This window comes from Phyllobates terribilis, unplaced genomic scaffold (genome assembly GCF_046119375.1).
Source record: "Phyllobates terribilis strain yellow unplaced genomic scaffold, ASM4611937v1 Scaffold_4__5_contigs__length_816908805, whole genome shotgun sequence".
In the NCBI taxonomy this organism is placed as follows: Eukaryota; Metazoa; Chordata; class Amphibia; order Anura; family Dendrobatidae; genus Phyllobates; species Phyllobates terribilis.
Genome location: NW_027362764.1, coordinates 86,858,764 through 86,886,123, shown reverse-complemented (window position 1 = coordinate 86,886,123; position 27,360 = coordinate 86,858,764). Strand labels below are relative to the sequence as shown.

Below are 27,360 nucleotides of genomic sequence, written 5' to 3'. Positions count from 1 at the left end.
GAGTGTCAGGCTGTCAGTGCTGTGAGTGACAGCTCAGCCCCCTATGGATAGCAGGGGCTTATCAGACTGTCAGTACTGTGAGTGACAGCTCAACCCCCTATGGATAGCAGGGGCGTGTCAGGCTGTCAGTGCTGTGAGTGACAGCTCAGCCCCCTATGGATAGCAAGGGCCTGTTGTGCTGTCATTGTAGCATTTGGATTTCTTCCAGGTGTTTTACTTTCCAGATAATTGCCAGGCTATTTAACTGGCAATGTTAGGTCATTGCCAATTGTAAGTTCAGCTCAGTGGTGTGCTTACTCTGATCTTTTGTTGCTGGACCTTGGATTTGCCTTTTGACTACCAGTTTGTATAACCCGTTTTGATGCATTCTTTCTGATCTTCATTATCAGACCCCGGATTTTGCCCCTGACTATCAGTTTGTCTTATCCCTTTGTCTTTTATGCACTTTTCTGGATTTTCACCTTGGACCTCTTGACCACCCTGCCTCACGGCTAGTCCATGAGTAGTGACTAGCATCGCACCTCTATTCTGAGGCTGGCAAGGTTTCTTCAACAATAACAATAAGTTTATGGGAGGATTGAAGTATTAGGGCGAGCAAAGATCAGCTCAGCATCAGGGAAACCACTCTGGTAAGAGCAACACTTTAAATACTGCAGCATTAGGCTATGTGCCCACAATGCAGAAATGAATCAGAAAATTTCTGCATCTCCCTGTCAGAAAAAACGCATGCAGATTGTGCATGCGTTTTTCCTGCAGAATACATGCGGATTCACATGCATATCCACATGCGTTTCTGCATGCAGATTGACAAGCGCTTTCCAGGCGATAGCATCACTTGGAAAGTGCTTGACAAGTAGGTCACACTATATAAATCCATGCAAACAGCATGGATTTATATAGTGTGACCGTAAAACAATGCTTCAAATAAAGCTATACTCACCCCCGATGCCCCGGCGTGTGCTGCAGCGCTGCTACCTGGCTGCCGGCATATCGCGAGACAGAGCGGTGAAGGGCCTGCGGTCACATGACTGACGTCACCGAAGGTCCTTCAGCGCTGCCGGCATGCAGAGAGAGCCTTCGGAAAGGTTAGTATAAACTTTATTATTTTATTCTTTTTTTTTTACAGGTACAATGGTACCCAGGTCTGGATGAGTCTTCTCTCCTCCAGAACTGGGTACCATCCGCACATAGAGACGCATAGAAGCCGCTTGTACAAATGTACAGATGCGGATTCTATGCGTCTCAATGTAAGTCAATGGCGGCCATTCCGCTGCGCTTCCGCAAAATTAATGAACATGCTGCGGATTTTTGCACGCAGCATAAACGCTGCGGAAAAATCCGCAGCATGTGCATAGAACATGCGGAATCCCCTTGGGGACCATGGGGTGCGGATTACCTAGCGTTTCACAAGCGTTTACGCTGCGGAAATTCCGCAGCATATACGCTTGAAAAACGCTACGTGGGCACACAGCCTTAAGTCATCACGCAGAATATACAAACCTTGCGAATATCTATGCAATTGGTTTTGAAGTCAAATTTTCCATAAAATTCCAGGAATTCAACAAGAAGATTATCTACAAAAAAAATAAAAATGCAAGTTGATCATAATGACCCGGGTTACATAGTTCTAGTAAATCCACGACCGTTCACATCTTGTTCTTCCATCGCACATGAATCACTTTCAGCACTTCTACTTACCGAGGGACTCTGTATTTGCAGTCTGTTTAATTTTGTTAAGATCGCCAACAAACGTGCAGTCGCTGCCATCAATGATGCATTTTTCCTTTTTACCTGAAATTAAAGTGTGGGAAATCTGGTCATAGTTCAGTATTACTTTAATCAGATATAATGGAGGAGTAAGGGGGAAGAACTGCACCTCCACGTATAAAGTAACATATTTATAACAGACTGGGGAACTATAGGTTTTTATTACTCCCCTCCATGGAGGTATTATGTGATCTTTCCATTCCCCCTCCATGGAGGTATTATGTGATCTTTCCATTCCCCCTCCATGGAGGTATTAGGTGATCTTTCCATTCCCCCTCCATGGAGGTATTAGGTGATCTTTCCATTCCCCCTCCATGGAGGTATTATGTGATCTTTCCATTCCCCCTCCATGGAGGTATTATGTGATCTTTCCATTCCCCCTCCATGGAGGTATTACGTGATCTTTCCATTCCCTCTCCATGGAGGTATTAGGTGATCTTTCCATTCCCCCTCCATGGAGGTATTAGGTGATCTTTCCATTCCCCCTCCATGGAGGTATTACGTGATCTTTCCATTTTAGCAAACAGGTGATATAAGTTGGTCTGGGTGCAGTAATGCATTGAGGGAAATGTCATATATGGCACCACTACAGAGTAAAGCATTACTGTTGTACATTTTTTTCAGTGTCGGCACCAATAGGGTGCGACTAAAATCCATAAACCTTTGCTCGATGGTCTTGTGATTATGTGGTAAACTGAAATCCAAGATCTGCCTCATCACACAAATCGGATTGCTCTGTTCTTCCCCCATGCTTTATACTGCAGCTCTGATGGCTATTACAAGCACAAGTTGACTGTAGTTCAGAAAAAAAATCGGTGAATGAAAAACGGATTCACATTACAGGTGGAGAATGATTAGAAGATGAAAATAAACCTGCAAGAAAAGGGAAATGATGGTAAGAGGCCAATGTATAGGGGCTCCTGTGAAGGGGGAGCATGAAGTCCAGCTTCCCACCAGTTCAACGTGTTGAATAATATGGCATTAGGGCCGAATACTGTATTCACAATGCCCTTGCCCAATTTCTTCTTCTGGAGCAGCCGCATGAGCCCCCATCAGTCTCCTGGCTTCCTCATAGGGCTCGTGACCAGGCTCTGTACATCCGATTTTCGTTGTACAGACTTGTGGCTTGCTACATGGCTCACAAGAAAGGCAAGGGACCCAAAGGAACGGTGAGGCATTTTTATTTTTTTGGCCTATTTATATGTGAAAAATAATCTTTGTGGACAACATTTTAAGCATAAAGAGGAAGGGGGGCATTTATTATTGTGTTGTATTTTTTCCCACCATTAAGAATAAAGAAATTAAAAATAAAAATCATTTGGTATCGCTGCATCTGTAAAAGTCTGGTCAGTGCAAATATAAACTTAGCCCATACAATAAACTGCGTAAAGAGAAAAAAAATCAAATCTGCAGAATTTATTTTTTTTTCAGTCACTTCACATTCCTAAAAAAAATACACAAAACAATGCATGCATCTCAAAATGGTGTTAAAAAATAGCCAGCTTGCCATGCAATAAACGAGACCTCACACAGCTCTGCTGACAGAAAAAAAAAAAGAAGGTAGGAAAAATTGGGGAAAATGGCAACAAGCTATTTTTTTTTTTTTAAAGTACAATTAAAGGAAAAGAGGATTGTGTTATTAAAAGCAACAACTCGTCCCACAATAAATTAAGCTCTCATACGGCTATGTCAACAGAAAAAAACAAATAGAAAAAAAAAAAGGTTATGGCTCTTGGAAGAATAGGAGTGAAAACAACAATAAACAAACAAATATTAAAAATTGACTGTAGAGACAATGGGTTAAAAAAAAAGGCAAATGTCCATCAAATTCAACCAGGTAGGGTAGAGAACTTGGATACACCTTCAAAGTTGTATTCCCCTATAAAACGCAAGCCTTAAGGTTCACACATTTAGTATTTTACAGTGCTGCTCACCATTATTGACACCCTTTCATTTTTTTCATAGACTGTACAATATCTTCAGAAATAAATTGAAATGTACCAAAGTTATATCCTCAGGATTTTTTAATTAGTGGTCCAAAGTAATACAACAATAAAACATTGTTTTTCAACTTCCATGTTGCAATTTCAAAGAAGAAACAGAATAAACAGCATGTGCGGCAATAAAGGCACCCCTCATTAATACTTGGTTGTACACCCTTTGTCATTGCTGACAGCCTCCAAACGTTTCTTGTAGCCATCTATAAGCTTCTTGCACTTCTTAATTGGAATTTTCTTCCACTCTTTCTTTACAGTTTGTTCAAGCTCTTGAATGTTTGCAGGGTTCTTTTTCCCATTCTTGTGTACTTTTGGATGTGTGCTTTGGAAAATTATCTTGCTGGAGGACCCATGATCTTCAACTCAAACCAAGTATTCTTGCACTGAGTAGGACATTTTGTTCTAAATACTCTTGATAATTCTCAGATTTCATGATTCCTGCGCAAAGCAACCCCACAGCATTATGGGTCCTCCACCATGCTTAACTGTTGGTAAGGTTTTCTTTTCCTTATAAGCTTCATTGTGCCGTCTGTAAACAAACTGTTGCTTTGCATTGCCAAAAAGCTCTATTTTTGTTTCATCTGTCCAAAGAACATTTTCCAAGAAGGATTGTGGTTTGTCAAGGTACTATTTGGCAAAGATTAGTTGTTCCTTTTTATGTCTTTTCTTCAGCAATGGTTTCTTTCCTTGGCCTTCGCCCATATAGCTCTGCTTGGTTTAGTGTGCGGCGAATGGAACTTGTTGAAATCATGACCCCAGACTGCTCCATGTTGGCCTTCAGGTCTTTGGATGTTTAACGTGGTATTTTTTCCACCATTCACACCAACCTTCGAAGACATCTCTTGTCAATTTTCCTATTTCCCCACATACAGGGAGGTTCTTGATGGTACCATGCTTGACAAACTTCTTAACATTGCGCACTGTTGAAACTGGGATACCAAGGTCTTTTGAGGTGGCATTATATCCTTTGGAAGTTTTGTGTTTGCTAATAATAGCAGTTCTGATGTCCTCAGACAGCTCCTTTCTATTGTGACAAAGGAACAGGGCCTACCATGTGTCTTTTTAAAACACTGAAGTCATCATTCATTGGCTAATTCATGTCACATGGGCACCGCCAATTAATCACAGGTGAATCTCTTTTGTGATTTACCACAGGTGAGTCAAAATGTGTTTCCATACTAAATTAATGTAAAGGGTGCCAATACCAATGTCACAGCAAGCTTTAGGTTTCTCTATTTTTCTCTCCCATTGTTTTCTGTTTTAAATTATTTTTTATCATTTGCTCTTTTGTATTTAACATGAGGGCTCTATACAAAAAAACTTTCACTTGATTCCTTTTTTTCAGGAGATATTCCACATTATGTACTTAAACTTCATGGGTGCCAATACCGATGAGTAGGACCAGATATCAGTATTTTACAAAAGACAAAATCAGGAGTGGAACAATCATTGGAAAAGTATAATAGAAACACGTGCAGCCCTTTTGCTTTTTTTGTCCACTCCTGGTTTTAACTTAAAAATACTGGTCTAAAATACTGACCAAATACTGAATGTGTGAACGTGGCCTAAACGAGAAACAAAAATCCTCACACAAAGTGGGACACAGACTGGAACTTTCGGAGCAAATATAATTTATTTTATTTTAGAAAAAGAAATCTGTTTCCTTACCTGCAAGACTTTTCAGCTGATCAAGTGTTGGAATAATGGGAGGGTTTCTCTTCTGTAAGAAGAATAAGACCATCATGGTGAGGGAGAAATTGGTGATCCACTGTCCAGGAATGCAGCTAGTGATCCCATGGACACGAGCCCAGCATCTCAGGGTAAAGACCAGCGCTCGCACCCTGTGGTCCAGGTTACTGTATATGTACAAAAGCTCAGAGCACCGCAGTGCAATTCTAAAAGGCAAAAAAAAAAAAAGGTTTTAGTTAAAAAAATATATATATTTAAATTTCTTAAATAAAATATGTTCAGGGGGGGCATGCAGGTTTAAAATTAGCTTCATATATTTTAGTCACTTTCTACAAGAGATAAAATTCAACTAAATGTATAAATGCTAGGTTATAAAATTGTAGTTTTCCAATTAATCCAGCAGAGGGTGCCAAAAGGTTAGAAATAATTTATATATTCTACACACACATCTGTTATATCTATCTACAAGCACATACATATATATATATATATATATATATATATATATATATATACATATACATACAGTCCAGCCCAAAAGTTTGGACACACCTTCTCATTTAAAGATTTTTCTGTATTTTCATGACTTTGAAAATTGTACATTCACACTGAAGGCATCAAAACTATGAATTAACACATGTGGAATTATATACTTAACAAAAAAGTGTGAAACAACTGAAAATATGTCTTATATTCTAGGTTCTTCAAAGTAGCCACCTTTTGCTTTGATGACTGCTTTGCACACTCTTGGCATTCTCTTGATGAGCTTCAAGAGGTAGTCACCGGAAATGGTCTTCCAACAATCTTGAAGGAGTTCCCAGAGATGCTTAGCACTTGTTGGCCCTTTTGCCTTCACTCTGCGGTCCAGCTCACCCCAAACCATCTCGATTGGGTTCAGGTCTGGTGACTGTGGAGGCCAGGTCATCTGCCGTAGCCCCCCATCACTCTCCTTCTTGGTCTAATAGCCCTTACACAGCCTGGAGGTGTGTTTGGGGTCATTGTCCTGTTGAAAAATAAATGATGGTCCAACTAAACGCAAACCGGATGGAATAGCATGCCGCTGCAAGATGCTGTGGTAGCCATGCTGGTTTAGTATGCCTTCAATTTTGAATAAATCCCCAACAATGTCACAAGCAAAGCCCCCCCACACCATCACACCTCCTCCTCCATGCTTCACGGTGGGAACCAGGCATGTAGAGTCCATCCGTTCACCTTTTCTGCGTCGCACAAAGACACGGTGGTTGGAACCAAAGATCTCAAATTTGGACTCATCAGACCAAAGCACAGATTTCCACTGGTCTAATGTCCATTCCTTGTGTTCTTTAGCCCAAACAAGTCTCTTCTGCTTGCTGCCTGTCCTTAGCAGTGGTTTCCTAGCAGCTATTTTACCATGAAGGCCTGCTGCACAAAGTCTCCTCTTAACAGTTGTTGTAGAGATGTGTCTGCTGCTAGAACTCTGTGTGGCATTGACCTGGTCTCTAATCTGAGCTGCTGTTAACCTGCGATTTCTGAGGCTGGTGACTTGGATAAACTTATCCTCAGAAGCAGAGGTGACTCTTGGTCTTCCTTTCCTGGGGTGGTCCTCATGTGAGCCAGGTTCTTTGTAGCACTTGATGGTTTTTGCAACTGCACTTGGGGACATTTTCAAAGTTTGCCCAATTTTTCGGACTGACTGACCTTCATTTCTTAAAGTAATGATGGGCACTCGTTTTTCTTTACTTAGCTGCCTTTTTCTTGCCATAATACAAATTCTAACAGTCTATTCAGTAGGACTATCAGCTGTGTATCCACCTGACTTCTGCACAACACAACTGATGGTCCCAACCCCATTTATAAGGCAAGAAATCCCACTTATTAAACCTGACAGGGCACACCTGTGAATTGAAGACCATTTCCGGTGACTACCTCTTGAAGCTCATCAAGAGAATGCCAAGAGTGTGCAAAGCAGTCATCAAAGCAAAAGGTGGCTACTTTGAAGAACCTAGAATATAAGACATATTTTCAGTTGTTTCACACTTTTTTGTTAAGTATATAATTCCACATGTGTTAATTCACAGTTTTGATGCCTTCAGTGTGAATGTACAATTTCCAAAGTCATGAAAATACAGAAAAATATTTAAATGAGAAGCTGTGTCCAAACTTTTGGTCTAATATATATTATATATATATATATATATATATATATATATATATATATATATATATATATATATATATATATATATATATATATATATATATATATATATTGTATATGTGTATAGATAGATAGATAGATATATACACACACACATATACACTGTGTGCAGAATTATTAGGCAAGTTGTATTTTAAAGGATTATTTTTATTATTGATCAACAACTATGTTCTCAATCAACCCAAAAGACTCATAAATATCCAAGCTTAATATTTTTGGAAGTTGGAGTGGGTTTTTTTAGATTTGGCTATCTTAGGAGGATACCTGTTTGTGCAGGTAACTATTACTGTGCAGAATTATTAGGCAACTTAATAAAAACCAAATATAATCCCATCTCACTTGTTTATTTTCACCAGGTAAACCAATATCAGTGCACAAAATTTAGAAATAAACATTTCTGACAAGCAAAAACAAAAACCCAAAAAATTAGCGATCAATATTGCCACCTTTCTTTATGATGACACTCGACAGCCTTCCATCCATAGATTCTGTCAGTTACTTGATATGATTTCGATCAACATTGCGTGCAGCAGCCACCACAGCCTCCCAGACACTGTTCCCAGAGGTGTACTGTTTTCCCTCCCTGTAGATCTCACATTTTATGATGGACCACAGGTTCTCTATGGGGTTCAGATCAGGTGAACCAGGGGGCCATGTCATTATTTTTTCTTCTTTTAGACTTTTACTGGCCAGCCACGCTGTGGAGTAGTTGGATGCATGTGATGGAGCATTGTCCTGCATGAAAATCATGTTTTTCTTGAACGATACTGACTTCTTCCTGTACCACTGCTTGAAGAAGTTGTCTTCCAGAAACTGGCCGTAGGTCTGGGAGTTGAGCTTCACTCCATCCTCAACCCGAAAAGGTCCCACAAGTTCATCTTTGATGATACCAGCCCATACCAGTACCCCACCTCCACCTTACTGGCGTCTGAGTCGGAGTGGAGCTCTCTGCCCTTTACTGATCCAGCCTCTGGCCCATCCATCTGGACCATCAAGAGTCACTCTCATTTCATCAGTCCATAAAACCTTTGAAAAATCAGTCTTAAGATATTTCTTGCCCCATTCTTGACTTTTTATCTTATGTTTCTTGTTCATAGGTGGTCGTTTTTCAGCCTTCCTTTCCTTGGCCATGTCCCTGAGTATCGCACACCTTGTGCTTTTTGATACTCCAGTAACGTTGCAGCCCTGAAATATGGCAAAACTGGTGGCGAATGGCATCTTGGCAGCTTCACGCTTGATTTTCCTCAATTCATGGGCAGTTATTTTGCGCCTTTTTTGGCCAACACGCTTCTTGCGACCCTGTTGGCTATTTGCCATGAAACGCTTGATTGCTCGGTGATCACGCTTCAAAAGTTTGGAAATTTCAAGACTGCTGCATCCCTCTGCAAGACATCTCACAATTTTGGACTTTTCAGAGCCCGTCAAATCTCTCTTCTGACCCATTTTGCCAAAGGAAAGGAAGTTGCCTAATAATTAAGCACACCTTATATAGGGTGTTGATGTCATTAGTCAACACCCCTCCTCATTACAGAGATGCACATCACCAGATTTACTTAATTTGTAGTTGCCTCTCAAGCCTATGCAGCTTGGAGTAAGACAACATGTATAAAAAATATCATGTGATCAAAATACGCATTTGCCTAATAATTCTGCACACAGTGTATTTTATATATATATATATATATATATATATATATATATATATATATACACACACACACACACACACGTGTGTGTGTATAAACACGCACTCACACAGTATAATATATATATATATATAAAATTTTCAGTTTCTCTGATTTTTCTCTTTATAGGTATATTTTTGAGTAAAATGTACATTGCTGTTTTATTCTATAAACTACTGACAACATGTCTCCGAAATTCAAAGCTAAAAATTTTGTATTTATTTGCAGCAAAATGATAAAGCGTCAAAATACTAAAAAAGAAACAGAGAAACAGAGAACCAGTGCTTCCAGACCGCAAATTACTCATGTTTTAACTCAAACAGTTCAGAAATCAATATTTGGTGGAATAACCATGATTTTTAATCACACCTTTCATGCGTCTTGCCATGCTTGCCACCAGTCTTTCCAATAGAAAACTGTTCAGTGGTCTCTTAATTTTTGCCAGAGCTGTATATAAACATTTATGATATTGTTCAGATTTGCGGATCAAACTCGCCAATTTAAGTGAGTGGTTCAGAGAAAAAAAAATTTTTCACGTAGAAAAAAATTGGACACTGCCCAAAAATCACATTCATGAAAAATGGGCTGTTTCGTCTCATATGAAAAAAAAATAAGTCTCAATGAGGCCTAAGTCTGCAGAATATATCCTCAACATATTTCTATTGACTAGAGATGAGCGAACCAGAACGGTAAAGTTCAGGGTTCGTACCGAACACGGACTTCTCCCAGAAGTCCATGTTACTGTTCAGGTTCACCAGCAGAATAAAGCTTGTTGAAAGGCTATGAACTCCATTCACCTTACTGACGTTGCGTTCTCACGCTCAAGAGTCTCCTGGATGCCGGGTTGAGAGGTCACATCATGGCACCGCTCAGCAATGCATCCAGATGTATCAGAGTTGGGCTCGTTGCAAGACATATGGATTATCGGCGGACAGGTTTGGAATACTATGATTTGTTATTTTTACATTAATAAATGGGTAAAAGCGGGGGGGGGGGGGGGGAGTTAGTAATGGGGGCATCTTATAGGTCAAGAGCCAATATTGGCGCATATAATGGACACACCCTTTCTGGGGCGGCTGAGGGCTGATGTTCTTAGTCTGGGAGGGGGCCAATATCCATGTCCCCTTCTTAAGCTATTAATATCAGCACTCAGCTGTCTGCCTAGCCTTTGCGGTTTATTAAAAATATGGGGGAGACCCCACATCATTTTTTTTTTATTTTTTTTTTTTTTAGGGGGGTGTCCACCCTATTTAATAACCAGTAAAGGATAAGTAGACAGCTGTGAGCGAATATTAATAGCCTGGGAAGCTCCATGTTTATTACCCCCATCCCGGACTATAAAACATCAGCCCCCAGCTGTTGGCTTTCCTTCAGCTGGTTATGAAAAATGTGGGGATCCTACGCCATTTTTTTCAGGATTTTATAAGTTAAATAGATGTACATTAAGCTACAAATGCAATGCACTGATTATATATCTCACGCACTGATTTTTATCTATCTATATATTTAAGATTCTTTGATTACTTAGAAAGCTATATTTAAATGACAGAGAATAACTATGTAAAAGCTAATGTTAAAAATGTATTGCAAACGGATTACATAAGCATGTCATACTGATGCTACTTGAGAAAAATCACGTTCCACCCGCATGACACTTGCCCGACTTTTCAGGAACATCGGACAGATTTTATTAATGCAGAGGAGTGTGAGCCCTTACAATGTAAGTTTATGGTGCTTCGTTCTGACGCTCCATAGACTTACACAGTAAAAGCCACTTCTGGGTCACTCAGAATACCGCATAACCCGGAGAGTCTGCTCAGCCGTGACGTCACTGACAAAAGGCACTTGACCCGGTAGACAACAGCAGTAGGTGAGTATATTAACACACTCACACAGATTTAATTGAACAAAAAAAAAAAAAAAATATATATATATATATATATATATATATATATATATATATATATATATATGTATGGTAAAGCTGCTTTACAAGGGCCACAGCTTTAAATTTTATTTTAAAGGTATCAAGTTGATTTTTGAAGTTCTTTTTTAATGACAAAGCTTAATTATTTTTTTGTTCCTTTGCAATATTGGCCTTTAATTGTGTAAATAAAAAAATAAAAATAATAATAAAAAAAAAAAGGGAACCTAATATTTTCTTTATTAAATGAGGTGAAATGAAAGTCCGGAAAGAAAAAAATATATATAGTTTTTTCACCGCTCATCTTTATCTCATCTCATCAAGACTTGCAGGGGGCAAAAGGATGTTTCTGTGCCATGATTTGTACAAAGTGCGGACATGAGTGGCTCCGTGTGTCTGAGCACATGGCGGACGGGTGCAGGATCGGCCTGATGGTTACATGAACTACTCTGGTCTGGAAATTGGACTGGAATAGTGCATGGTGTAACTTTTACACAAAACGGGGACAGTGAAAAATGATCCATTCACACTATTAGCATGAAGGCTAACATGGGTCTGTGTGCGGTCCATTCTCCACACAGACGTCTGAACATCCCCTTAGTTGTAGATACACGGCCATGTAAGCTTCCACCCGGAGACCAGATGTAGTATGTATACAGCTATCCGGAAGCTTTCCACCCAGTCCTGCACGATCTCACACTCTGAAGTGTTTCTATAGCCCTGTATAAAAGCACTACAGAATAAATAAATACATTTTTCATGCAAGTTTCCAATGTACTTACTTGTTGTCGGCTGTCAGGTCGCACTGGAGGCCTGAGGGTTGGTGGGTGAACCGTACTAGAGGACACCGGGCGTTGAGAATTTTTTGTACTTCATTACATCCGGGTCCGAAACTGTCTATACATTCACCAATGACGGACAGGATCTTCTGCTGTGCTGATCTCCCCGAGGAGACGCGCCTCATCCAAAACTCTGCAGAGTAACCGCTTGTGGTCTGTGGACACAAATAACAATCCATAAAACCACGGTGGAGTAAGGATCAGGAGTGCACGTCAGGATGTCTCCATTGTGTTAGAGGAGCTGCACAGTTCTCAGCTTCCATTTTCAATAATTATATTAGTGAATTCAGGTCCACATTCTTCATTCTCATCTACAAGTTAAGCAGGAAACAAACACAGGTAGCATTTCTCTCTGGAAAGCCCAGCAGCGTGTTCACACACCACCAGCGCTGGCCAATGGCCCCAACATTTTGTTTCAAAATCATGCGTCCATGAGCCTCCCTGGGTGAGGTTTTTGAAAATTGCGGTCAGCTGCCACTTCTTCTAATCCAGGACAACCCACTTAAAGTATACGTTAAGTTATGTGCATAAATTAACGCCTTCAAGACATTTAATGGAAGTTTACTTCGTGGCGATCACAGGAGCTGTGCCCACACGATCACTGCCGGGAGCTCGGCATAAGCTATAGCCAAGCTCCGGATGTCACGGCCAGGAGCAGTGCCCGCACCTCCCAGGGCCATTTAACCACCTAAATGCTGCAATCAATAGTGATCGCAGCATTTTTAAGGCTGTGAGAGGGAGGGGGCTCCCTCTCTCATGTGATTGGCACCCCCACAACGTCATCACGGGGGCCCGATTGTTGCCAAGATGACCTCCGGGTCTGCCAGCTACTGAGGCCTGTTTAAACCATGCCAGCAGCATGGCGTCAGAGGCTTCTGTCACTAAGGCAGACAGGTATAATGCATTGCAGTGTCGGTGTATTGCAATGCATTATACCAAAAATCTGAGTGATAAAAGTTAAAGGGGGCATTTATGCATATAGCATTTATGCATACTTTATCGAAGTGCCATAATTTATCAAAGTGTCTCGGCAGTTAGATATGGCAGTTGGACAGGGTAGGAGACAGGTAAGACATGCAAGACAATTAAACAAACTTGCTTCCAGGTCATCTGTTTTGCAAACAGTATTCACCATTTGTATCTGTGCCATTTACATTCTGGCTGCTACAATCATCCACATTCACCATACTCTCACAAATTCTGCACACTTCATCCATATTAACCCCTTTCTCCTCTCTTCTCCTATGTACAGCTGTCATTCTCTCTTCACAATGTTATACCACACAGATCCATTCACTTCCACCATACAACAGAGGAAACGCTCTCACAAATCACTCAACCATCTGCTCACTCTCTGTATCTTCCTTCTCTTAGTCCCAGGTGATATTTCTCCTAATCCAGGACCCTCCAGTAATAACACCAACTTTTTCCCTGTTACATTCAGTAACCCTGCTAATCTCATTAATATTCACTGCATATCTTCTGTCTCATTCAACTGTGCCCTTTGGAATGCGCGCTCAGCATGTAGTAAACTCTCCTACATCCATGACTTTTTCCTCTCTAATTCCCTCAACCTTCTGGCTCTCACTGAAACCTGGATCCAGCAGTCGGACACCACCGCCGCTGCAGCTCTCTCCTATGGTGGCCTACACTTCTCTCATACTCCGAGACCTGACAACAGATCAGGTGGAGGTGTTGGTCTGCTTCTTTCAACAAAATGTACTTTTCAGGTTATCCCCCCAGTACCCTCACTTATCTTCCCTTCTTTTGAGGCCCACACTGTCAGACTCTACCGGCCCTTCTCCCTGCGAGTGGCGGTTGTCTATCACCCTCCAGGTCCCCCCCGTCAGTTTCTGGATCACTTTGCTGTCTGGCTTCCAAATTTTCTATCCTGCGACATCCCCACTATAATCATGGGAGATTTTAACATCCCAATTGGCGATCCTCTTTCCCCATCTGCTGCTCACCTTTTATCACTAACCTCCTCCTTCGGCCTTTCACAGCTTGCTAATTCTCCTACACATGAGGACGGGAACACATTGGGCCTGATCTTCTCCCGGCTTTGCTCAGTACATGACTTTACTAACTCTCCCCTTCCACTGTCTGACCATAATCTTCTTTCATTCTCTGTCAAGAACTGTGACTCTACTCAAGACCCCCCCACTTTCCACACTTATAGAAATATACGCGCCATTAACACCCAGAAATTTATGAAAAAGTTGCAATCATCATTGGCCCCAATCTCCTCCCTCTCATGTCCCGACTCTGCATTGAAGCATTATAACGAAATAATGCTATGCGCCCTGGATGAAGCCGCACCTCCTACACAAAGAACAATTCGGCATAGACGGCGACAACCCTGGCACATGCCTCAAACACGTCTTCTCCAGAGGTACTCCAGGTGCGCTGAACGGCTGTGGAGAAAATCAAATCTGCCCGAAGATTTCCTCCATTATAAATTTATGCTGAAAACATATAACTGCGCTTCACCTCTCCAAACAAACCTACTTTAACAACCTCATAATCTCACTTTCCAATAATCCTAAACGACTCTTTGACATGTTTCATTCTCTCCTCAATCAAACAACACAGGCCCCGACCACCGACCTCAGCGCTGACGATCTGGCCAATTATTTCAAAGAAAAAATGGACCATATCCGACAGGAAATTTTCTCCCAACCACCAAACATTATGCATGCTCTCCCCCGCCACATTGTATCTTGCTCACTTTCTGACTTCGAACCAGTCACGGAAGATGAAGTGATCAATCTCCTTGCATCTTCTCGCCCTACCACCTGCACCAGTGACCCTATTCCCTCACATCTCCTTCAGTCCCTTGCTCCAGCTGTCACCATTCACCTAACTAAAATTTTCAACCTTTCCCTCTCATCTGGTATCTTTCCCTCTTCTTTTAAACATGCCAGCATACATCCATTACTTAAAAAAACATCCCTTGACCAGAACTGCACGGCCAACTACAGACCTGTTTCCAATCTTCCCTTTATCTCTAAACTCCTGGAACACCTGGTCCATTCCCGTCTAATCCGCTATCTCTCAGACAACTCTCTTCTTGACCCTTTACAATCTGGTTTCCGCTCTTTACATTCTACTGAAACTGCCCTCACTAAAGTCTCTAATGATCTACTAACAGATAAATCTAATGGTCACTGCTCCCTGCTGATTCTCCTGGATCTCTCTGCAGCATTCGACACTGTGGATCACCAGCTCCTCCTCACTATGCTCCACACTATTGGCCTCAAGGACACTGTTCTCTCCTGGTTCTCCTCCTACCTCTCTGACCGCTCCTTCTCGGTGTCTTTCGCCGGCTCCTCCTCCTCTCTCCTTCCCCTTACTGTCGGGGTTCCTCAAGGATCAGTCCTAGGCCCCCTTCATTTCTCCTTATACACCGCTCCCATTGGACAAACAATCAGTAGATTCGGTTTTCAGTACCATCTCTATGCTTATGACACCCAATTATACACATCTGCTCCTGACATCACCCCTGCATTACTACAAAAGACCAGTGATTGTCTTTCTGCTGTGTCTAACTTTATGTCCTCCCTCTGTCTAAAACTGAATCTGTCAAAAACTGAACTCCTCGTCTTTCCTCCCTCCACTAACCTACCTGTGCCCGATATTGCCATTTCCGTTTGTGGCTCAACCATTACTCCCCAGCAACAAGCCCGCTGTCTTGGGGTTATTTTTAACTCAGATCTTTCCTTCACTCCTCACATCAAATCACTCGCTCGTTCATGTCATCTACACCTCAAAAACATCTCAAGAATCAGGACTTTTCTCACCTTTGACTCGGCAAAAACTCTTACTGTAGCTCTTATTCATTCTCGTCTGGACTACTGCAACTCTCTACTTATCGGGCTCCCTCTTACTAAACTCTCCCCTCTCCAATCAGTCCTTAACACAGCAGCCAGGATCATATTCCTCGCCAACTGCTACACTGATGCCTCTTCCCTGTGCCAGTCATTGCATTGGTTACCCATCCAATATAGAGTTCAATTTAAACTTATCACGCTTACCCACAAAGCGCTCCATCCTTCAGTACCCCCCTACATCTCCTCCCTTGTCTCAGTCTACCACCCTACACGTGCCCTCCGTTCTGCCAGTGACTTAAAACTAAAATCCTCCATAATCCGAACTTCCCACTCCCGTCTCCAAGATTTCTCGCGTGCTGCGCCAATTCTTTGGAATGCACTACCCAGGACAGTTCAATTAATTCCCAATACCCACAGTTTCAAGCGGACCCTAAAAACCCATTTCTTTAGACTGGCGTATCGCCTCCACACACTATCTGTCCGTCCCAGTTTTCCCCCATATTAAAATCTTCTTCAATTTCAGGTTCATACCATCCGTGCACATAATAGCCTCGGTCAGGACTGCACACATACTGGCAGGCGACCAGTCCATGTATTATTATTTATCCTATTTAGTATATTTAGGCTGCATTATGCAATATATGTACATTCTACCTTTTGTGTCTTCCCCATTTCCTTATAGATTGTAAGCTTGCGAGCAGGGCCCTCACTCCTTTCGATATGAAATATGCTTATTCTGTATTGTCTGTATAAGGGTATGTGCACACGATGCAGAAATGCTCAGGATTTTTTCCTGAGCGTTTCTGCATCTCTCTGGCAGGAAAAAATGCATGCGGATTGTACATGCGGTTTCCTGCCACTTTCATTTCCGCATGCGGGTTGACAAGCGCTTCCCAAGCGATTTTAGCATCACTTGGAAAGTGCTTGTCAACTTTACACTATATAAATCCATGCAACCGGCATGGATTTATATAGTGTGTGAATGTCAAAAAATAAATATATACTTTACCCTCTGATGGCCCCCGGTGTCCTGCTTCGCTCGGTCCCGGCTGCCGGCAGTGAAGACTTTAGGACCTTCCGACGTCAGCGTCACGTGACCCGTCACATGACTCTGACGTCAGCGAAGGTCCTTCTTCATTCAACCGCGAAGTGCGGGGAATCAAGCAGGAGCGCTGCGCGGGCCGTCAGAAGGTGAGAATATATATATTTTTTATTTTATTCTTTTTTTTTTAATGGTACCTGGGTCTGGATGAGAGTCCTCTCCTCCACACCCGGGTACCATCCGCACATTAGACCGCATGAAAAGAGCATCAACATATACAGTGATGCGGATTCCATGCGGTCTAATGCAAGTCAATGGCGGCAAAAGAGCAGCGTTTCCGCAAAATTAATTGACATGCTGCGGATTTTTGACCGCAGCGTTTACCGCATCATGGGCACAGCACATGCGGATTTCAATTGGGGAACATTGCTGCCCTTCTACCATGCGTTTTTCATGCGTTTCCGCGGCGTTTACGCAACTGCAAAAACGCCGCGGAAACGCATGAAAAACGCATCGTGTGAACTCAGCTTAAGTCCCCGCTAAAATTTGTAAAGTGCTGCGGAATATGTTGGCGCTATAAAAATAAAAAAATTATTATTATTATAAAGACTAGTAGAGGGACAAAGTATAAAAAAAAAAAATAAAACTGATAAAAATAATTGTGAAAATTATATACACACACAAAAAAAATCATAAAATAAAACAAACAAAAAAAAAAAGATACACAATTAGTATTGCCGCATCCGGAACGACTTGACCTATAAAACAGTCACACTATTTCACCCCTTCAGTGAACTCAGTAAAAAAAATTTTTTATAAAAAAAAAAGTGACAAAAAAAACCTGCTTATTCATTATATCGCCCTAAAAAAAGTGGAATAAAATGCAAATCAAAAAAGTTAAATGTAAATAAAAATGGTATCGCTAAAAACGTCACTTTGTCCCACAAAAAACGAGCCGAACATACAGCGCAATCAGTGGAAAAATAAAAAAGTTATAGCTCTTAGAATAAAGCGATGCAAAAATAATATTTTTTTCTATAAAATAGTTTTATTGTGTAAAAGCACCAAAACATATGGTGAACGCCAGAGGGGGGAAAAAAACAACAACAAACGTTTAGTGTGCGAGTGCAGCCAACCATAAAAACCTGACATTATTCTTCGGGTTGGTGCGATACCAGATTTAAGTTGTCTAATCACTTATACCACACGAGGAACGGCGTAAAAAAATAAATAAAAGCAATTCTTCACCTGCTGCTGATTTGTTTATTCTGCCTCCCAAAGATCGCAGTAAGGCTCGGCGCACATTTATCCTGCGCTCTGAGATGAGCACTTACACCGGGGTTTCCATGTAAATCTCTAAAATACGTGATTCAGACAGAACCCCAGGCGAAAGATTCACTATAATGAAATGAGGCAGATGGAGGCAGTGTGGACGCCATCTGGCCTGTGATCCGGCGGTGTCCATCTTTTAAGGCGTGCATAAAAGTGCCATCGGCCACAGTTTTGTGCACCTCTGAAAAGGACACCGCTAAACAGAGGCCAGACAGAGTTTAGAGTAACTCTGCTGCCTCATTAGGGAATGGATCCCTCGGGGGTTTCATCTGAATCACATCGCTAGGAGATTTAGATGGAAACCCCAATGTAAGTGCTCAGCATAGAGCACCGGATAAATGTGGTCCAAAATGTTCCCAATAAAAGCTTCAACTCAATCCAAAAACATAAGTCCCCACTCAGGTCCGTCATCTGTCAATGGAAATATAGGGGCTTCCACATTACTGGTACTATAAAGGCTCTAGAAAAGTGCTATGGCTCCTCGCCCTCCAAGAGAAATCCAGAGAATTCTGTGCTCCCAAATACAAATGCCCTCCTCCCTTCTGAGCCCCGCAGTGTGCCTAAACTACATTTAGCATCCACGTTTGGCATTTCTGTAGTGATGAGAGCCCACCTAATTTACGGGTGCATGTCTCCTGAAGCACGAGCTGGGCCCTACAATGTACTGGGCCCTACAACGGCAAGTTTACAATTTTCAGATAATTATCTTGTTTAAAAGGAATAAAAATTAAAGTTTAGAAATTACAAAAATGTCACCAAAATTCCAGTGAAGGGGTTAATTCTATGACTTCTTACAAAATGTAATCCCACATAAAATAATTTCTTACAGATCACCATCTGGCTGGAGATATTCGCATTCGCTTACATTACGGTTTGGCTCATTTAACACTTTATGTTAAATTAACCATAAAAAAAATAATATTATTCTTATATTTATATGCTCTAATTGTGATAACTACTGAAAATGGAAGACTTAAAGGGGTTGTTCCATTTCAAACATAATTCATCCCTAGATGCATTTTGTTTATAAAAAAAAAAAAAAAAAAAGAAAGCTTTGTCCTCACCTTCCTGAGGTCCACCGGCTGAGTCTCTACTGCTGCTTCCAGTGTCTGGAATTGGCTGTGGTGCTGACGTTATGTCGACAACGCTGCAGCCAATCAATGAGCTCAGTGGCTTAGAGTGGGGTGTTCCATCTACAGTGGAATGTCCTGTTCAGAACCGCTGAGCTCACTGATTGGCATAGTCTGTGGTACTGACGTCATATTGACAGCAGCGGAGACTCACCGGTGGAACCTGGGAAGAAAAGTACAAAACATTTTTTTTTTAAATAACCATGAAACAATCCCTTTTAGGCCCCAAAACACATTAGACTAAGGACAGACAGTTAATATCAACGGATTCAATCAACAGTCTAATGTGTATGGGGGCTTGCAACTCTTCCCTGGCATATTAGGCCAGACAACAGAAGGATCAAGCATGTCTGATTTCCAAGGGCCAATCCTTTTGTTCTCTAAAAAGTAAAATGAAGCCAGGGGAGCCCGCCAGCGGCGCTCCCTCACAGCCAGAGGAGGCCGCCAGCGGCGCTCCCTCACAGCCAGAGGAGGCCGCCAGCGGCGCTCCCTCACAGCCAGAGGAGGCCGCTAGCGGCGCTCCCTCACAGCCAGAGGAGGCCGCCAGCGGCGCTCCCTCACAGCCAGAGGAGGCCGCCAGCGGCGCTCCCTCACAGCCAGAGGAGGCCGCCAGCGGCGCTCCCTCACAGCCAGAGGAGTCCGCCAGCGGCGCTCCCTCACAGCCAGAAGAGTCCGCCAGCGGCGCTCCCTCACAGCCAGAAGAGTCCGCCAGCGGCGCTCCCTCACAGCCAGAAGAGTCCGCCAGCGGCGCTCCCTCACAGCCAGAGGAGGCCGCCAGCGGCGCTCCCTCACAGCCAGAGGAGGCCGCCAGCGGCGCTCCCTCACAGCCAGAGGAGGCCGCCAGCGGCGCTCCCTCACAGCCAGAGGAGGCCGCCAGCGGCGCTCCCTCACAGCCAGAGGAGGCCGCCAGCGGCGCTCCCTCACAGCCAGAGGAGGCCGCCAGCGGCGCTCCCTCACAGCCAGAGGAGTCCGCCAGCGGCGCTCCCTCACAGCCAGAAGAGTCCGCCAGCGGCGCTCCCTCACAGCGAGAGGAGGCCGCCAGCGGCGCATAAGAGAAACAGAAGTAAGGCTAATATTACCATTTCTTCTATTATGTAATTATGCGTAATTCGCTCATCTTACATATGCTATAATTAATAGAGGTCTGTCCTGGAGGGGAGAAAAAAAATAGTATTTTCTATACAGGATAAAGCATCCCAGCGAAAGTAATCTTAGACATAAAACAAAGACTGAAGTGGTTTGCTGCCATGTTAATGAAAAGCCTATAGGTAGGGTATGCCAACAATCCCTGATCAGTGGGGGGGTCAAACTGTGGGACAGCACATTGTTAATTAGTACTGGGGAGACAGTATTTCCATACACAGTGACATTACCAGCCCCCGCTGTACAGAGAACTGCAACAAACTCCCATCAATTGAAAGGAGGCCTGGAGCTCTGCTGTGCAGGAGAAAAGCACATGTTTCTTCTTTTATTTAATATATATATTTTGGTGTTCTTTGGGGGGTATGCCCATAAATCGCACCCTTGTCTATGGACTATGTCTCGAAATTGCAGCTCACACACATTGTCTTACTGCGCTGTCAAGTAAATAAAGCCTACTGCGCAGAATCAGCCCCTCCACCATAACCAGACGCTGATTTGCTACGTCCGCGGTCTTACCTTTCCAGATTTGTATCCCTTTATATCTTCCAAATTTAAAAACAAGTCCAAATCACAGCCCATTTTTCCGAATGAATTTACACTGGAGCCATAAAGGTGCACCGAGGCTTCTGGGAAGTAAGCGGTGGCAATGTCGCTTATCAGAGAACTGACCAAGTAGCGGAGTCTGATGCTTTCCTCTGTTAATTGGAGCTCGTCTAGGAGCATCTGTGCCTGGTCTTCTATCTGATTAACAAGAAAGGAGTCAGAAAAGTTAGTGAGCGAAAATATCATATAAGTACTGGGGCTAGCTGAGCTGTATACATCGTCTACAGACCTCAGAGGGGTTATCCGGGACTTTTATTATTTGTGTATGGGGCTAAGTACGAACAGGCGGGTAGCTTCTACTTGTCTATTCGGCACAGGGCCATCTTTGCTGGCTCAGGCAGTGATTCTCCTGCTTCATTTTCATCTTTCATTAACAGAGAAAGCTCCTCTTCTTTGTTCTGTTGATGGGGCATCACAGCAGACGTTAAGCCAATTGACATCCAGCTCCCCGCAGTTTGGCAGCGGGGAGCTGGCTGTTAATCAGAATGACATTGGCAGAGACGCCCTGTCAACAGAGCAAAGCAGAAGAGAAGATGCTGATCTGTCGATCCGATGACAGCGGAAGAAACAGAGTTGCTGCCAGGAGCAATCTGTGATCGCTTTGAGCCGGAGAGATCAGTGACGGGTAGAACAACTACGTGCCTGTTAGTTCTTAGCCTCATATGCAAAAATAATTTTAAAAAAGTCCCGGTTAAGTCCTGTAAACTCTTTGCACGCTGCTGCATCTGAGCCCTATGTTTGGGAATCTTAAGGCTATGTGTGAACATCTCCCTGCTTATATGCCAGTCACTATAAAGAGGCCAAAGACTATCCTTATAGCCTATATAGGGCTGCAATACCTTTTTTTCTACTAGGAGAAAGTGTACCAAAATATTCTTTTCCATAAAACAGCCATTGCAAAAACATTGTATAATTGGAGCCATTGTCTTGACATATACAGGAGCATCTCACTAAATTAGAATATCATCAAAAAGTTAATTTATTTCAGTTCTTCAATACAAAAAGTGAAACTCATATATTATATAGAGTCATTACAAGCAGAGTGATCTATTTCAAGTGTTTATTTCTGTTAATGTTGATGATTATGGCTTACAGACAATGAAAACACAAAAGTCATTATCTCAGTAAATTAAAATAGTTAAGAAAAAACACCTGCAAAGGCTTCCTAAGCGTTAAAAAAAGGTCTCTTAGTCTGTTTCAGTAGGCTCCACAATCATGGGGGAAGACTGCTGACTTAACAGATGTCCAGAAGGCAGTCATTGACACACTCCACTAGGTCCCAGAGTTCCAATTTTCATTTGGAAATCAAGGTCCTAGAGTCTGGAGGAAGAGTGGAGAGGCCACAATCCAAGCTGCTTGAGGTCTAGTGTGAAGTTTCCACAATCAGTGATGGTTTGGGGAGCCATGTCATCTGCTGGTGTAGGTCCACTGTGTTTTATCAAGACCAAAGTCAGCGCAGCCGTCCACCAGGAAATTTTAGAGCACTTCATGCTTCCATCTGCCGACAAGCTTTTTGGAGATGGAAATTTCATTCTCCAGCAGGACTTGGCACCTGTCCACACGGCCAAAAGTACCAATACCTGGTTTACAAACAACAGTATCACTGTGCTTGATTGGCCAGCAAACTCACCTGACCTTAACCCCATAGAGAATCTATTGGGTATTGTCAAGAGGAAGATGAGAGACACCAGACCCAACAATACAGATGAGCTGAAGGCTGCTATCAAAGCAACCTGGGCTTCCATAACCCCTCAACAGTGCCACAGGCTGATCGCCTCCATGCCACATTGATGCAGTAATTGATGCAAAAGGAGCCCCGACCAAGTATTGAGTGCATTTACTGATCATACATTTCAGTAGGCCAACATTTCGGATTTTAAAAACATTTTTCAAGCTGTTGTTATAAAGTATTCTAATTTACTGAGATAATGACTTTTGTGTTTTCATTGGCTGTAAGCCATAATCATCAACATTAACAGAAATAAACACTTGAAATAGATCACTCAGCTTGTAATGACTCTATATAATATATGAGTTTCACTTTTTGTATTGAAGAACTGAAATAAATTAACTTTTTGATGATATTCTAATTTAGTGAGATGCACCTGTATCTCCAATAAGAGTCTCGAATGCACTGAGTACAGTATCGAAAAAAAAATAAAAGATATAATACTTAATGGTTAGCTTTCTAAATTTCACCCGACATCTCATACATTCTCTCAGCTACATTTTTTAAAGTACCTGTTAGCCCTCTCGTGTCTGCATTCATCATAAAATAATTCTGGAACGAGTTTTCTTACAATTCTTCTTTGCATCCCAACAATGTTAGGAAATGTTCACACGTTCAGTATTTTACATCATTGTTTGTAAGTCAAAACCAGGTGAGGGACAATCAGAGGAAAAGTATAATAGAAACACGTCACCACTTCTGTATTTATCACCCACCACTGGGTTTGGCTTAGAGGCGCTATAGAGTTCTAGTCCTTTTCCTCTATGAAGAGACAATTTGCGTATTTAATTTCCCAGAGGAGCATGCAAGGCTTTCTGGTCTCTACATTCTGACATGCCAGGCCTGGCTTGTCTCTCTCCACAAGGAGAAACGTAACCCCTTTAACCCCAGTCCAGAACATTTCACCTAGCCAAATCAGATCTCATACTTTGCACTGATGAGGGGGCAATTCCCCAAAATACTGTCTGCAAATTGAGATTCTGGTTTGGCTGTTATCCCAAGCCATATAACAAGGCTCGTTAAAGGGTTGATATTGACTTTTAGGATCGCTGCTTCCAATAGGTGGAACTAGAGTTCTAGTCACTTTTCCTCTCTGAAGAGATAATTTGCATATTTAATTTCCCAAAGGAGCATTGCATGGTATACAAGTCTCCTCACTCAGACATGCCAGGTATAGCTTGTCACTCTCCACAAGGAGAAACGTTACCCTGACGTAAAAAATAAAAATCACCAAACGCTCAACATGTGACCGTGGCCTAATTCCGCCTCAAAATGTTCTGACACTGTCAGCAGTGTGTCAGCATGCTTAAAGACTGGATAAAACTGATAAAAGGGAATGGTTATACTCAGTTTTTTTTTTTATATTTATACATTTCCAGGAATAATAACTGAGGAACAGCAGGTAGACATGGCAAACCATGATTTTGTTTTTATTACTGAACATAGAAACATTGTGCGGCTGCCTTTGTCATTTGCATTACTTGCTCAGATGAATCATTAGAACACAGAACGAGGTTTAAGCATTTTCAACTTACGTTCTCGGCGGTGCATAATTTCTCTATTAGATTGTTGACGGGCATAGAGGATTGCGGCCAACACTTTGGAAACTGCTGGCCCACATTTGTAGTCTTTACTCTGATATATCTGGATTTATACGGTACTACATATACATCCTCATCGCTAGGGATCTTCGTTCCTGATAGGAGCGATTCTACGCTTTGTAGATCCACAAACTCCACAACTGCGTGCGTGCCCTAGAAGAAAACACAAAGTAGAAACGCACGGTGCTGTGAAAACAGTATGAAGAATATATACAGGAGAGACCAATGGCACAGAAGTGTGATGCAGAGGCCAGAAGTAGTTGTATGCTGGAGTCAGGGTCTCTGTCTGCATTATATCATCCAACTGCGGTCTGATGTTTACCACAGATCCATAGACATGAATGGGAATGTGCCATCCAATTATCAGCGGCAAATCGTGCACGCTGTACAACCCCATAGAAGACCATGAGGACGAGTGCTAGCTGTCAAAACCCTGAATAGCCTGCGTTATAACGTCGTCTGCACGAGCCCTATGTAGCAGGATAAAGTTGACAAGTAATTTTTACTGCACAGTGATCGCTGTACAACACTCCTATAACCTTCCCCAAAAACATTTCCAATCCCCAGATAATTTCCTGTTTTCTAATATATTATATGTTAAATTAATCTTCAAAAATACAAATCTTTTCCACAAAAAAACAAGCCCTCATACGACTTTTTTTGGCAGAAAAATAAAAGTTATGGCTCTTGGAAGTCGAGAATGAAAAAAAAAAAAACCTGACTGTAGCAAGAAGTGAATAACACAGGGGCGTCTTCACGGCCAAGCTCTGTGATGGCCATCTTCCATTTCACGGGTCATTATTATTATTAGACTACAGATAATCAGTGAGGACCAATACTTACATTGCTGTCAAAGAAGAAGTGGCTGGCCACCTCCCCGTGCTGTGTCAGATACCGCAGGAACTTGGTTTCGTTGATCTTGGCCGGGCAGGCGATCAATACTGAATGCTTGGCCTGTTCATGTCGTACGTTCTGCACATCTGAAAAGTTGGTTTTTGTGACTTGATCTGTGAACGGCATAAAAGGATCATCAGAAAGGCAGATCCAGTGCATGTAGTGACACACGACAGAAGCCACTCTGAAGACTCGACTCTGCATGATCCTCCTCATTCAAAGTATACGAGACACATCTGAACGGTGGAAACACAGGGTCACATGGTTGTCCGTGACTTAGGCAATATGAATCATGTTCCCTTTAAAAGGAATATATCCTAAATGTGCAATGGATGCACATCCTCATTCTGGTGCCTACTTGCAATGACAGGAGAGGAGGCGCCCATGTGCTAGCTCTCTCTATTTATTTCTATGGGAGTTAATATAAAAAGCTCCCCATTGTCAGAAGTAAACAGTGTAAGGAGCCAGAAAACCATGTTCTTGGGTACTGCAGACCAGCTCCTATTCACTTCACTAGGAAGTGAGCAGCACTACCCGAGAACAGCCACTACACAGTGTGCGGTGCTGTGCTGTCACTTCTCGGAGCAGTGCACTAATGGCCGCCATGGGACCCGTAAACAACTGATGGGTGGGGGGGCGGACCCCACTGATGACTTATACTAATGGTTACCCATTTATAATGAAATTATTTATTGTAGACGATTTAGAGAACGTTCATAATCCATCTTGAGCACCCGCAGTATCGCAGCTCAGCGGAGCTGATAACGGGGCGATCAGGGCGTCACAGAGCGCCCATCAGTAATGATCTCTGCAGCTGCTCGCACACTATAGATATCAATGGATGGTGGTGAACGTGAGTAATATTCCACCCAGCCCCCCAAAAAGAGGGCATGAGCGACGTGGGGGGAGGCCATGCCCGACGCAGTGCATCTACCTGCAACTCCCATAATATAACCACAATAGTGCATTAAACCGTTCCTCGGTTATTCCTCTTGGAAATGTTTACACGTCTATCTAGGTGTTACCATAATATGCCGATACAATCAGTGTGTGGGGGGGCCTCATTGATAAGGGGGGTGTAATGCTCAGTTATCAATTCATTCGCAGATTTCCAGGAGGGACAACAGAGGAAGCTGACAATGCAGGGCTCTATGAAGACCCTGCAGAGTGGGACCACAGTAACACGCAGCCAACTGTAGCTCAACTAAGGGAACTACAATTCCCAGCAGCCTCGCCCCAGTCTACGTGACAGGACGCCTCCGGCCCCATGGACACCACACGTGTGACGGCAGCAGTGACCTCCACACGGCGACCAGGGCGGGAGGCGCGATACATAGTACCGGGGCACAAGGACTGAGGCCTCACCTGCCTTCTCCGCCTCCAGCGGCCGCTGCTTCCTCCCGGCGGAGGTGCTCAGGGCCCGGCCGGCGGCCCTCAGCACAGAATGCAACCTAGTGCGGCTCACCATGACACTACCGGCCGGGGACGACCTTCTGCGCGTGTGTGAGAAAGATCTACGGCGTCCCAGGTGGCCCAAAACGCTTCAGAAATCTGCCATGCGCTTTCCAGAAAGTGAAAGTGAAAGATTTTTATTTTCTGGTCGGATTTTACATCCTAAAGTTTTTACTTCTCTCTGACGTAAGGGTTTATCTCCTTTTTTTCCCCATAAAGTGATTTAGCAACCAGTAAACGTTAAAAAATGTGAAAAGTTGAACTACAGCACCCAGCACACCAAAAAATGCATACATACGCATTTTTTGGTGTGTGTATATATTTTTTTTTCCATTGGGCAGTGAGGGTGACCTCCCATGACCATACAGCTGCTGTTTTTTCTTATCATCGATATCACGGCCGCACGTTCCAACCCCACTGTCTGTATACAATGCTTAGTCACAGCCGGAAACATGGCCTAGAGCTAGACAATATGGCCGCTGTACGGCCTCGTGAACTAGCCCTGG

General features: G+C 42.8%; 1 protein-coding gene across 1 annotated transcript in view; it reads right to left on the bottom strand.

Moving 5' to 3' along the window:
• The window catches only part of MTPAP (mitochondrial poly(A) polymerase), a 28,612-nt gene extending 1,675 nt beyond the window's left edge, over positions 1-26,937 (bottom strand). Inside the window, exons 1-8 of the mRNA XM_073677594.1 lie at positions 26,768-26,937; positions 25,352-25,515; positions 24,443-24,661; positions 21,092-21,316; positions 12,042-12,253; positions 5,433-5,659; positions 1,699-1,791; positions 1,501-1,574 (exon numbers count right to left, since the gene is read on the bottom strand). Of these exons, the coding sequence (XP_073533695.1) occupies positions 1,501-1,574; positions 1,699-1,791; positions 5,433-5,659; positions 12,042-12,253; positions 21,092-21,316; positions 24,443-24,661; positions 25,352-25,515; positions 26,768-26,870 (1,317 nt within the window). The 5' untranslated portion in view covers positions 26,871-26,937. The remainder of the gene's footprint in view (positions 1-1,500; positions 1,575-1,698; positions 1,792-5,432; positions 5,660-12,041; positions 12,254-21,091; positions 21,317-24,442; positions 24,662-25,351; positions 25,516-26,767) is intronic.
• Positions 26,938-27,360: the final 423 nt, after the last annotated feature.